Raw genomic sequence first — 14,583 nt, 5'->3', positions numbered from 1 at the left:
GGAGGCACTAAGAGCTTAAGAAGAGCCCCTCATAGATTGTAAAGCACACTGTTTATACACTTTACTGAGATAGAAGTCTGGAGACTTACACAGAGAATCAAGAAATTCAAACTACACATAGCAGTCCTAGCCCAGATAAGTTCAAAGGAAGCCTAGTGCTGCAGGCTACAAACCTGGGGCTATCTACCAGAACCCCAGTGGTAACACCTGCCATTCCAAAGTGTCCTAAAACTGTGATTCTCTTTGGAAATCACTTGTGTCCTATCAGTTCAGTTCAGTCTCTCAGTCATGTCCAACTCTTTCTGACCTCATGGACTGCAGCTTGCCAGGCTTCCCTTTCTATCACCAACTCCTTGAGCCTGCTCAAACAGATGTCCATCAAGTCAGTGATGTCATCCAAGTATCTCATCCTCTGTCATCCCTTTCTCCTCCTGCCTTCAATCTTTCCCAGCATCAGGGTCTTTTCAATTGAGTCAGTTCTTCCCAACAGATGGCCAAAATATTGGAGTTTCAGCTTCAGCATCAGTCCTTCCAATGAATATTCAGGATGGATTTCCTTTCCTTTAGGATTGACTGGTTGAATCTCCTTGCAGTCCAAGGGACTCTCAAGAGTCTTCTACAACACTACAGTTCAAAGGCATCAATTCTTCAGTGCTCAGCTTTCTTTATAGTTCAACTCTCACATCCATACAAGACTACTGGAAAAACCACAGCTTTGACTAGATGGACCTTTGTTGGGTGTTATTCAGCTATCTATTACTCATCTATTTGATTTCTAACATCATTTCAATTACAGGAGGAGTAAGAGTAATGTCACCCACCTAAAAGAATACTAATAAATGCAAGAAATCCAGCAAAAAAAGAGTATGAAGTAAAGGCAGGTCATTACCACCTAAGAGTCTGGGTTTATCTCCTGAGAGAGTCTTTAATACTCAGTTGAGCAAACAGACTCACAAAGGAGTAATGCCAGTCCATGGCCTATAGCTTCTACTCTTTTGTCTATTCTTAATCCTAACCCTCAACTAGTGAGGAATAAAACAACTGAGAAAATATTCCCTATCAAACTTGAAACTAACCACATTAAAACTTTCTGGATAAGCAGGCACAAGATCAAAAATCATGCCCAAAATTCTTCATCTTTGACATCAGTCTAAGTTTGATTTGAGAATACTCTTTACACAAACCAATTGAGAATAGAGTTCTTACATCTTCATAGGAATTCTTCACAACTATGAAACCATGAAAGATTTTTTAAAAGAGTCTAATATAAAATGACACCATTCAATCAAGGTTCTACAACAATGTCAGAGTCTCTGGGACAGATATTTCTTGGTAGAGTCCTTGGTATTCAGCCTCCTAAAAGTGTTTGACTTTTGGGCCCCATTTCCTGCTTCTTAGGGGAAATTTTCACAGGGTTAAGTGCTAAAATTTCTCTACTCAGTATAGTTTCTCTGTTACATTTCTACATGTACTTCAAAGGTTTCTTACCCAACTCCACCATCTCTGCTTTATGAGAAAAATTAAGAAAACACAGAAAACAGAAACAACCTATATCAGACAAAGAAAAAATGCTTGAGTGAAATATATAAGCAGAAAAAAGTAAGCTTGTGGGAAAAATGAAGGGGCAATTTACCTTCAGAAATGGGTGAACAAGTGACAAACAGTAGAGTTGAGAAAGATCCAGAGCTAAGGAGGAAGAGCAGTGAATTTGGGAAAATAATAACCATTAGGATGCTAAATATAACTTCACTCCTCCTGACACAGTGGTCTTCATCCTGACTGCACCTTAGCATCATCTGGGAGGGGTTAAGAGCACTCTGAGGCCTGAAGTCAAGCCTCCGGAAACTGGTTTAGGTTCAACTGATTAAGGATGGACCTTGAAGTTCTCTCTGCCTGGAAGATTCTGGATGTAGAAACTAATCCCATGAAAGCATCTGCTATTCTCCTGCATCATCAGGGCATTTGGGCCTGGAGAGGCCGTGAACCTGCTTTGAAGGACTTACAAGTACCACAAAAGGTTTTACCCTGAGTTCGATGTTACATATCATACTTCTAAGAAAATTCCTTATGAACCCAAACTCTTGAGACTCCAAAATGAAATTCAGACCTTTCATTCGAAACCACAGGAAAAAAATAAATGTTTATAAAATATGGTATTTACAAAATTAAAATATGAATCAAATTTGTAATTTACAACTAAAGAGGGAGAAGAATTAGAATGGAACAAGGATACCAGTCTTCTTTAAAAATAGCCTCTTCTGTTGATTTGACTTTGGAATTATGAAAACATTATACACAATTGTAATTATAAAACAATCAAGTTTTCAAAATCAATTTCTAAAATTTCAGAGTAAAATAAAACAAAAACTATATCCATCCAGTAGGTTGGCAGTTATACAAAAAAGAATTATTAAAAGTGGTTTAAAAAAATTGAAAACACATTCCCTGTGTGATATGCCTATCTAAGTACAATATAAACAACAACAACAATATGCTTCCAAAAGTCACATTATGGTTAATAGTATTGATACTATAAGATTTGTAAATGAATAATTATGTTGGTATCATTGAGAACTGGAATTAACTGAAGTTTCTCAGTTGTGTCCGACTCTTTGTGACCCCATGGACTATAGCCTGCCAGGCTCCTCTATCCATGGAATTTTCCAGACAAGAATACTGGAGCAGGTTGCCATGCCCTCTTCCAGGGCATCTGCCCAACCCAAGGATCGAACCCAGGTCTCCCATACTGCAGGCAGACTCTTTACCATTTGAGCCACTACTAGGCATGGCAGAAAAGAGAAAAGATGATGACAGGAAAAGAGATACCAATCTAAGAGTAAAAAGATAAGGTAAAAGCACTACCATCCTGAATCCGATTTCGATTGGAAATACCCATATAAACTCAAGGTCTGTTTACTACAAAAAATGTATATTAGCTTTGTCCAGTGAAAAAGCTGAGAAACTATAGCAAACTCAACAGCAATGTGCACCCCTAGTGCCCAGACCATAGTCTCTAAATACCATTTCCCACTAGAAGGAGCCATGGCTGCTTGGAGAAATGGAGATTCCAGGGCTGGGGCAAATTTGTACTTAAAGATGCACAGCTTTTTTTGTGTAATGATAAACCAGAACCTTCTTGTCACACGAGAAGGCAAAAAATTAGCAAAGATTTCTACAGTTTGCACAAAAGACAGGAGTCCTGGGAAGAGACCTATTCTATTCTTAATGGTAGAGGCTGGTTTCACAAAGGGCTTAGAAAACTCACTGCTGTTTATAGGCCATTGTGACAGAACAAGAACTCTTGAGAAAAGTCACTTTTAGAAGCCAACTTTTCTGGACAGTAATTAAAAGTTTCACTTCCAAGCAGAATTTTGAATTTTTCACCATTATGAAAGCAATCTTTTTAAAAAGGAGTCACCTATTTCCTCAACTTATTAAAGATAATGGATTGAGGGATATACTCTAATCAGAGTATGAGTGAAATAGGTGAGGGAGATGAAGAGGCACAAACTTCCAGTTATGGGAATGTAATGTACAACATAGGAAATACAGTCAATAACACTGGAACAACTTTGTATGGTAACACAGGGTAACTAGACTGATCAGGGTGATCATTTTATAATGTACAAAAATACTGAATTACTATGCTATACACTTGAAACTAATATAATATTGTAAGTCAATCGTATTTCAATTTTTTAAAAAAGGTTTTCAATGAGACAGCAAAAACACAGTTTTTTTTTTTTAGATGAATTGAAAATCATTACCGTCATATATTTCTCAAAGTCATCACTGTGGATATCACTAACATCTCATGGCTAATACTATGCTCTCAAAATCAGCAGGGCAGGTCTGCTCTGCAGTACCCTGTCTGCTTGGCTCGATGTCCCCTCCTCCTCTCCCTTGCTGTGTGGCCCTCAGTGGTTGCTCTCAGCCCACAGTATCTTTGCCACCAGCAGCCACTCCTCAGTCTCCTAGGTTGAGCAAAATGAGGGACACATGGAAGAAAGGGTTGGGAAATTAACCCAAAGCCCACTCAGCTCTCAGGGAACCAGCCACGAATCCTGGCACAGAGCCCACTGTGGGACGCAGATGATCCTGTTTCCTTCCTGCCCATCAGTTGAGCTCCAAGTGAAGGTTTACACACACATGGGCTTCCCACGGCCTCCACCGGGACCAGAGACCATCAGTAAAAGTGGATTCAGACAAAGGACAAGTGACCGGACAAGGCCGGGCCACTTCTAAGGGTCCTGGGAAGAGAACATAACTCCCAGTCACAACTCCCCTCTCAGGGGAAGGGACTGGGTGAACCCACTCTGGCTCTCTGAGGTCACCCCACATATACACCAGCAATGGTGACCTCACCTCTCAGAGAGAAGCGCAGATGACCTGGGAGGTGGTCTTTGTGACTCAGGCCCAGGCAGAGGTTTCAGGCTCCTCCTCTCCACCCTGAGGGCCCTGAGCAGGCAGAGACCTATCCTCCCCACCCGCAATACCCGTGGAGGTGCACACAGGGGCCAGGTATGCTGGGAACTCTCCGGCTGTTCTGTTCTAATTAGAGGTGACCAGCAAGTGTTCCATAGCCTGGTACTTGTTTCTCTGAGAGGTAGAGATACTCCTCAGTTCTCACAGGACAGTCCATGGAATTCTCCAGGCCAGAATATTAGAGTGGGTAGCCTTTCCCTTGTCCAGGGGATCAAACCAGGGATCAAACCCAGGTCTCCCTCATTGCAGGCAGATTCCTTACCAGCTGAGCCATCAGGGAAGCCCTTCTCATAGGAGAGAGGTTTTCATATCTCAAAATTCTAAAACCCTAAAAGCTTCACCCTGGACTGATGTCAGCCAGCATTTTCTCACTGGTGCTGCCAGGAGTACCTTGGAGGCACCGCTTATGCTGTGGGTGGTAAGACCATACTGCTTGGGATCATGGATGATCCACGGAGTGCTCTGTGCACCTGAGGGATTAAAAGAGGACTGGAGATCAAAAAGGAAACATGTTTGTGTTTTAGAAAATCTTGGGCTGAGTTTAGATCTTCCACCATCTAAAATATAAAGAACAACAAGCAGTATAGATTGATCACAACATGGGAATTGCTTCAGAAAATCAATTATTTAACTAGTACTGCTAGTAGTACTACTACACAGATGAGCCCCTACATTTACGTCCTCTATTCCCCACTTCTCCACCATGACCACACAACAACCAACCCCCTGAAGGGGCCCAGGGCTCTACCAGTTGCACCTTATGCAGCCCCTGGCCTGGCCTTCCTGGATCCCTAGCAGGAAGTATTACTGGGGCTGGAAAACTGTGAAATCAACACTCCCAGCACCACAGTGGGGAGGATTCCATCTCAGGAAGAACCCCAGATCCTGTGGCCTCTCCCTCTATGCCTGTTTCTCCCATGAGCTGCCACAGCCAAGACCCAGGACTTATGTTAGAATGGGATCCATACAAGGGTTAGTGACACTACTCAAGGGGCTAACAGCCCAGGACAGAAAAAAAAAAAACAAAAAAACAGCAGCTCAGTTCAAACCCAGACACATGGGCTATGCTTTGAGACCCACTTGACTTTAAGACTATTTAGAATCTATGCCAAAGCCTTCAACTGTGTGAATCACAATAATCTGTGGGAAATTCTGAATTAGATGGGAATACCAGAACACCTGATCTGCCTCTTGAGAAACCTATATGCAGGTCAGGAAGCAACAGTTAGAACTGGACATGGAACAACAGACTGGTTCTAAATAGGAAAAGAAGTACATCAGGCTGTATGTTGTCACCCTGCTTATTTAACATATGCAGAGTACATCATGAGAAACACTGGGCTAGAGGAAGCACAAGGTGGAATCAAGACTGCCAGGAGAAATATCAATAACCTCAGATATTCAGATGACACCACCCTTATGGCAGAAAGTGAAGAGGAACTAAAAAGCCTCTTGATGAAGGTGAAAGATGAGACTGAAAATGTTGGTTTAAAGCTCACCATTCAGAAAACTAAGAACATGGCATCCGGTCCTATCACTTCATGGGAAATAGATGGGGAAACAGTGGAAACAGTGTCAGACTTTATTTTTTGGGGCTCCAAAATCACTGCAGATTGTGATTGTAGCCATGAAATTAAAAGACACTTACTCCTTGGAAGGAAAGTTATGATCAACCTAGATAACATATTAAAAAGCAGAGACATTACTTTGCCAACAAAGGTCCATCTAGTCAAGGCTATGGTTTTTCCAGTGGTCATGTATGGATGTTAGAGTTGGACTGTGAAGAAAGCTGAGCACTGAAAAATTGATGCTTTTGAACTATGGTGTTGGAGAAGACTCTTGAGAGTCCCTTGGAGTGCAAGGCGATCCAACGAGTCCATCCTAAAGGAGATCAGTCCTGGGTGTTCATTGGAAGGACTGATGCTGAAGCTGAAACTCCAATACTTGGGCCACCTCATGCAAAGAGTTGACTCATTGAAAAAGACCCTGATGCTGGGAGGGATTGGGGGCAAGAGGAGAAGGGGACAACAGAGGACCAGATGGCTGGATGGCATCACCGACTCGATGGACATGAGTTTGAGTAAACTCTGGGAGTTGGCGTTGGACAGGGAGGCCTGGTGTGCTGCGATTCATGGGGTCGCAAAGAGTCGGACATGACTGAGTGACGGAACTGAACTGAACTGAGCATCTGGTACCAAAGAGAAACTAGAGAACCAGGGACAGCAGAGAAAGACCTGCTCCAGGATATGATCCAACATTAAACCCTGAGGTCACTCATCCAACCAGGCACCTGGCATGAGTCACAAGCAGACACTGAGGCCCCAGGGTTTCCTGATAAGCAGAATTCATGACAGCTCTGCTGTGTGAGGTCAGGAAATCCTGTACAAACAGGCCATACCAGCTTGCCACCTGTGTATTTCAAACAGAGATTTTTTGTGACTATGTGGAAATACCATCAGTGGGACAGCTGCACACAGGACAAAGAAGTTCTAGGACAGCCTGAAGGGCTCCTGCTCCATCTCCCACCCGCTGTCCTTCATAAGGCACTGCAGCATCTAGGTGGTCAGAGCCCTCTCTCAGGTGGCACTCTGCCCCACATAGCTGTCCCACCCTCTGGCACAATGGACAATCCTCTTCTGACATCAGTGAGAACTCCATTTCCCAGGACCACCCAGTCCCCTGGAAGCTGACAGACTCTCCGTCTCTCCAGTTGTGTGGGGAGGACTTCACCTACCCAGCTGCCCACTGCCCGCAGTGCCCTTCAGTATAGCACAGCCTTTAAACAAGAGCAACGCCACCCACCTGTGAACCACCTGGCTCACCTACCTCACTCCAGCACAATGGACTGAGGACAACTCACTACCTCCTGCACCAAAAACACTCCTTTCACAACAACTGCCTCTTCCATCCCTCCTGCTCTCACACACTCACAGGCCGCCCGTGACCCTAAGGCAGCGCTAAGGGACCACGGAGAGCACGAGCCACCCAGGGCGGTCTGCAGCAGACCTCCAGCAGGCTCAGCCAGAACAGGGGGCTGACGGCACTGTGTCCCCAGGTGGACTGTCCTCTGGGAGGTCTTGACCCAGGATCTTCAGGGTTATGGAGGTCACTGACCTCACAGCTTTCTGCATCTGGTTTGCCCTGCACATTCCCCTCCTCTACCCTCTGCCAATGCCAGGCTACCAGGATCCCCCTTCAACCAGGAATCCATCCTCACAACCAGGGAGAGAAAGCAGCAGGGAGGGTGCACAGAATTCACGGTGAAGCTGGAGCTCCTCCCCATGAGGATTTTGGTTCACAGTGCCATCCCACGGGGAAGGGGGAAGCCTGGGGAAAGGTGTGCTCTTAGGAGTTCTGGGCAGCTACAGTCTAGACACAGGGCTCTGGGTTCTGTTCCCCTGGTGGAGGAGAGGTGATGGTATCTTCTTAGAAAAGCATTTATCAGATGTGACCTGATCAAGGTAACAATTTTTACCTTGTTAAACTATAACAAAAGCACCCTAAAATGTACGTTATTCTGGGCTCCGGTCCAAATTACCTTCCTCTAAATCACAGAGCACATATTGCCTGAGGCTGCTGGAATCTTCCTTCGGTCAAAGATCAGGTCAAAGATCAGTCAGCGTTTATACTGAGCACCAGGAACTTTGTAACATAATATAAAATGTCTTTTATTTCAAGGCTGTCCCTTCCACAATACTCTTTAATTGGTTATAAGAAAAATAGTAACCCCTGTAGTCCAGTTCTTGTCATTCTAAAGATAAATACGACCTCTGAGCTCCATCATGTTTCCGTGAGGGTTCATCCTCAGACCTTAGACGACTGGCCTCTCTCCCCACCCGTCCCGTCCACCTCAGTACTGAGACACATACACCAAAAAGCAATGCACAGGATGAAAATCTTTTACCTCAAGAAATGTAAACATTCCCCAAATTAAATAGGATTTCCAGTAACACTTTACGATTGCTTTCATTAAGGAAGGCTCCTGTGTGTCTTTCTGGGCTCTCTTAACTTCCTGATCCCAGTACCTGCGACGAGAAACAGAACACAGTGAAGAACAGCGTGTCCACCACAGGGAAACAGTGGAGGCTGGAGTGGGAGAGGAGCCTTCACTACAGGGCGCTCTGTGGGGCCCCATGGATGCTGGCTGACTGCTCACAGGGCTCCTGAAAGATGAGCGGTGCAGACTCTAAAGTACCAGAGAAACAGGCCTTGAGGGAAAAGTTCCATATTCTGGGAAAACAAGTTTCTGCCGAGATTTGCTGGATTCACAGGTCAAGAGCAGCTCAGGAGGGCAGACACCCTCCTCCAGGGGCCCCACCTCCGGGGACAGAGCTCGGCCTCCAGGGCTGTGGCTGCGGGCTCCCTCCACGTCCACAGATGCACAGGGAACACGGGCTCCCCCAGCCTCCAAGGTGGGCTAAGCCCGGGGTCAGCCTGAGGGGTTGAGCGTGCAGAGTCAGGGGAGGAGTCTCAGAAGAACCCAGAGGAAGGCAAAGCCCCCCCCCCACACACACACTTTTAGCCGCACATGGAAATTCTCCCTCTCCCTCCCCTCCTCCCTGCTGTCTGTGCTCACCCTTGCAGCTCTTCTCCAAGGCGCTGGGAGCGATCTTCCGGAAGCACCGAGTACATGTCATCTGGTTCTAATTTCCGTTTGTAACCAATTTTAAGCAAGGGGTTTAGCCACCTGTTAAACATTAAAAAGAGAGTAACATACATCCAAATTACACATTTCTAATTAGAAACCTACATTCATGGGCATTGTTTAAAAAAAAGTCTACATTTTAAATATATAAAGATACCAGGGGAAATTAGACATGTGCTTACACACATACATTCTAGGTATAGGAAAGTCATGCTGGCTTATACATGGTATAACAATTAAAGCCGGCTATTTGTGGCCTACTGTATATACACTGTACTGCTTTAATTATTAAGTAAAAATTATATCTAGAAATGAAAATAAAGTAACAGTGTTTCAGGAAAGCAGAATAGAGCTGAATGGCCATTGTGGGTAAGGCTGCAGATATATCCCTGTTATTACTGAGGAGTTAAATCTTCTGAACTGTATCAGATTCAAGGATACCTAGGTAGTGCTAGTGGTAAAGAAACCATCTGCTAATGCAGGAGATATAAGAGATGCTGGTTCTATCCCTAGGTTGGGAAGATCCCCTAGAGAAGGAAATAACAACCCACTCCAGTATTCATGCCTGGAAAATCCCATGGACAGGGGAGCCTGATGGGTTACAGTCCATGGGGTCACAAAGAGTCGGATATGACTGAAGTGTCTTATCACCAGTCATATTCAAAGCAGTTTCAACCTTGAGGTCAAGATCTCCTTAGATCAGCTGTCAACACAGAGGGATTGTTATAGGGCATTATCTTATGGACACAACACCCTGAGTCTAATAGGCTCTGGACCCTGACCTCCTTACAGTCCTGTCAGACTCCCCTCAGCCAGAACACTCATGTGAGCCTCTTTTTGACCCCAGCCTCCTGAAGTCATTCTAAAGATAAGTAACACCTTCCCAACTAAAATGCACAGTTGATTCTTCTTATGGTCCTCCTTGCTATCACTCCCTGGCAGATTCATTTATTTTAAAAAGTAACATTCAAACATCCAAAAGGGCTGGAGTTTTACTGACTGTTGGATCTGTCACCATCAGCCTCAGTTGGGGAATAAATATAGCTCGTCAGACTCTCAGGGAACTCCATTAGCAGCTGACAGCATCACCAAACTAGGTTTAATTCTTCCATGCCCAGACTTCTGCCCGGGGACATCAAGGGTGCCCCCACTGCCACCACACCCCTGCAAAGGTGTATGTGTTAGTCAAATCCCTGTTTCCTGGGGGTCCAACCAACTGTTCACTATGAACCCTCCACCTACAGGCATGGCCAACTATAGATAGTTACCATGCTTATGGGCTCTGGGGACAGGATCATACCAAACATGGAGGGGTCTGGCCATGCAGTAAGTACCCTGGATGGAAGGGCACCACCATGAACCTAACTGTGACTCAAAAAAACCCAAAGACAGTGTGTGCAGCCCTGAGGGATGTTTATTCCTCGAGGCCCCTATGGCAAGGGCCACCCACATTGGGCCATCAACTGTCTCCAAGAAAACTCTACCAGGGGACACTGGGCTGTAGGTTGTTCACACCCAGATGAAGGTTACGTTCAGATTTTAATTACACTCGCACAACCTGTGAATCAAAGAGCGCCATTCATCTAATCAGGAGGGGAGCTGGGCTGGTAATAGCAGTTGTCACTCTTGTAGGATCCCTAGTGAGCTTAGCATGAGAAACAATTTATAATACCCTAACTATATATATATATATATATATATATATATGTATATGTATATATATAAAAGTCAGTCAGAGACTGGCCTGGGTAAGGAGAGAAACCAGTTCTAACCTTAGAATGATAAAATCTTACTGGACCCTCTGGCCAACATGACACTTGACCACCATAAAGCTCTTGATTACCTGCTGGCTGATCAAGGGGGGATTTGTGCCCCAGCAACCATTTCCTGTTGTTTCTATGTTAACACAAGTGGTCAGAAAGAAGAGAGGGCATCCCAACTGCCAGAGAAAGCTGCTTGCAGACAAAGACAAATATTACATGGTATCACTTACACATGGAATCTTTAAAAAACAATACAAATGAACTTACCTACCAAACGGAAGTAGAGTTACAGATGTAGAAAATTAACTTATGCTTACCAGGGGGTAAGGGAAGAAGGGACAATTGGGAGACTGGGACTGACATATATAGACTACTATATTCATGTCCAACTCTTTGTGACCCCATGAACTGTAGCCCGCTAAGCTCCTCTGTCCATGGGATATCCCAGGCAAGAATACTGGAGTGGGTTGTCATTTCCTTCTCTAAGGGATCTTCCCAACCGACAGACCTAAAACCAGGTCTCCTGCACTGCAGCTAGATTCTCTACTTTCTGAATCACCAGGGAAGAACATATAAAATAAGTAATAAGAACCTACTGTATAGCAGAGGGAACTCTACTAAATATTCTTTAATAGCCTTTATTTTTCTTTTTTTAAAGAAAAAAAATCCTTTTTAAAAAATGGATATATGTATAATTGACTTTGCTATACTCCTGAAACTAACACAACATTGTAAATTAACTATACTCCAATAAAAAGAAATTTTTTTTAATAGACAGGCCACTTGGCTAAATACTCAGAACAAGAATGGCCTGACTGAACAAATTTGTAACAGCTTCAAAAGGATTCCCAGCTTCCCTGGGCTTCTAAGGCCATTCTTAGAGTCCCTACAATTACTCTCATTTTCTTGCTCTTTGGTCCATGATTCCTCAATTGCCTCATTAGTTTTATCTCTTGGAGAACTGAGACAATCAAACGGCAGATTATCTTTACCCAGGGCTACGGGAAACTGGGACTCTAACTTGGTGACAATCAGATTTATTTTGCTTGAATCAGGAAACTTCTGATCCTCTAACCCAACATATGACAATGCCCAAGCTCAGCAGGAAGCAGTATCAAAAGACCAACCTTTGCCCCTTTAGACTCCATCAGGAACAAGGAGCAGTAAAAGGAAATGCTGTTGCCCCAGAATTATATCCCTGCCCCTTTCTCAAATGGAAACCAACTGCTCTTATCTGAGTTTCAGACTCAATCATAAAAGGAAAGAGAAAAATAAGAACTGATTAGAACTAGCCAGGACCCAAATGGCAGAAGACCTATCCAGTAGACACAGAGCATCGTTACACATTCACTGTAATATATTAGCTGCTAAATGACACACCCACCAGGACCACTACAGTTGACAGTGGCTATGACAACAAAGTGAAGAGGTCATACAGGGACTAAAAAGGAGTGTTGTCTTAATTTCAGGTCCAAATCACACCCCATTCTTGCATAAACCATGAATATTCCTCCCTCTCTTAACCTGATTCCCTTCCATTTGCTTCAGCCCTGCTAGAAACAGTGTCTCAGCCCAAATTGGGCTGAGAGGTTATTTGCAAACTAAGTCTCCTTCTCTCCATCTTTGGTCATTGAGCAAAGCTTGCGCTCTACCAGTCTCACCATCAGTTTGCTTATTGGTTGTGGGAATCTGAGTAGAGAAAGGTACTCCCCAGTCATGATAAGGGGTCTCAATTTGGGCTAGGACTCTGGCACAAAACCAGGCAACCAATTCTATGACAAGCACAGCAGTTACATACATAAGACACATAGATTCCAGAACCAGACAGCCTGACTTGAAATCCCACTCCACTGCTTACTAGCTGTGTGATGGTAGGCAACCTACTCAACCTCTATGCTTCAATGTATTTAGGTGTGAAATAAGAGGTAATAGCTCCTTCCTCTCCAGCAGGAAAACTGGAAATGGGTGCCAACCAAAATAAAAGTCTCCAACTTCCATTTCTATGCACATACATTTTCAAAATCAAGAAACAGAATGTGCTTTGCAAGTTTCTTGCCCTACATGAAATTAAAGAGACATTTGTCTATTTTGCTATTATTTATGTTAACCACACACATATTCCTTCTTCTAGGACCCTCTTTCCTTAAGGGCTATCAAATAGCCAAGAGATGTAGCCACATACACTGAATATATCACTATCAAAACAAGCATAGGAGCTGCCATCCCCCTGGGGATCCCCTAGGCTGTCCCACAAAAGAAGTATCAGAATTTGTGGGAAAGATGAATGAGTTAGGGTTGAGAAACAAAAGATCTAGTAATCATCCAAGTGTGATTAAAGTCCAAATGTTCAGGCCTGCCTTTCTGTAGTCCTAGCTATTAGATGAAGACATCATTTAAGAGCTTCAGCTCTCTGCAGTGTTTTTCATCTGTGTTTCCTCGCAGCTCAGAGACCCTTCAGTGGTTTCAGGACCATAGGACTCCTGGGCAGGACCATCTACATCAAGACCATGCACTGCTTCTCTGAGCTAGAGATCTGGATAAGATCCCACAGTTTTCAGGGACCCCATCCCCAGGGTTTGGTCCTCAAAGGAGGAAGTGGAGATATTTGTAATAGGGAAAGGGGCTGTGGTCAAACAGACACTCTGCTCCGGGCTGTGTGTCCAGGAAAAAGGAAAAGGTGTTCCAGAATTGTGTTCCCATTCATTTCATAAAAAACAATTGCTTTTAGTACGCACGTGAAATTGGCAAAAACGAGGTACCAGGACAAATGACCACAGAGGGAGGGAGGCAGGGAGAGAAAGAAAGACATGGTCATAGACAGGGTGAGAGAGGGAACCCAGGGCAGCTGGAACTCAGATGTTCACCTAAGGAACGTGGGGAAAGGTGGGGACATTATTAGAAGATGGCAAAGGTGCAGGGCACTGATTAGATAAAGTTTTTCATAAGCTGCTTGTTTGGGGTGAAAGTTGCAGCTTATTTCAGAACTGAAAGCAGCTGAGCGGTTCTGAGGCAGCTGGATAAGATGGACACCAGGTCCCTGGGTCCTCCTCCCAGCCCTACTGCCACCGGCCCCAGATGGGCACCCTCTTCTTGTCCCTTGGTCCCCAACAGAAGCCAGCAGTGTCAGGCATGTGCCCGCGGGGACTGTCACAGCTCAGACGGGGCGCTCACCAGACAAACAGGCGCGAGCAGCAGTTCGCCTTCTGCAGCGGGTTGGTCTTCACCTCCGGGGACACGGGCAGCATCTTGCCGGCCAAGGCGGACACAGACCAGGGTCGCGCTGCTCAGGAGGTGGTGGGGCTCCTGCTGCTCCTGGAGGCGCCGGCGGGGATGCTGGAGGCTGACCGCCCTGCAGGTCCACTGGGTCGGAGCCTGAGAACACCTGCTTCTGAGAGTGGAGTGACCTTTGTGCGCCAGCTGCCAGCTCCCACCTCCCAGGAGTGAGAAGCCTCCACGGCCCACCTTTGAGGCACCCGCTCTGTGCAGGTGCTGCCACAGGCATAGGAAGGATGCAGCATGCGAAATTTGGGGCTGCAGGACCAAGAGACACCCAGGTAGACTTCCAGAAGCCCCACGCAGGTGAGAGGCAAAGCTACCCCCTCTTTGATAAAGGCAGGCAGGCAGGCTGACTGCGGGGCACAACCAGCCCAACTCCCTGGAGCGCCCGTGACTGCAAACTCTGCGGAAGTT

General features: G+C 45.1%; 1 protein-coding gene across 2 annotated transcripts in view; it reads right to left on the bottom strand.

Moving 5' to 3' along the window:
• Window positions 1–14,138, bottom strand: part of LOC136144260 (ATP-binding cassette sub-family C member 4-like) — a 158,390-nt gene extending 144,252 nt beyond the window's left edge. For both annotated transcript variants that reach the window (XM_065902007.1, XM_065902009.1), the window contains exons 1-3: window positions 14,065–14,138; window positions 9,062–9,172; window positions 8,390–8,510 (exon numbers count right to left, since the gene is read on the bottom strand). In XM_065902007.1, coding sequence (XP_065758079.1) covers window positions 8,390–8,510; window positions 9,062–9,172; window positions 14,065–14,138 — 306 coding nt within the window. The remainder of the gene's footprint in view (window positions 1–8,389; window positions 8,511–9,061; window positions 9,173–14,064) is intronic.
• Window positions 14,139–14,583: the final 445 nt, after the last annotated feature.

The sequence above is a fragment of the Muntiacus reevesi genome, chromosome 11, assembly GCF_963930625.1.
Source record: "Muntiacus reevesi chromosome 11, mMunRee1.1, whole genome shotgun sequence".
Classification (NCBI taxonomy): Eukaryota; Metazoa; Chordata; class Mammalia; order Artiodactyla; family Cervidae; genus Muntiacus; species Muntiacus reevesi.
Note: the sequence above shows the minus strand (reverse complement) of the source record. Positions and strands in the feature narration are given on the sequence as shown.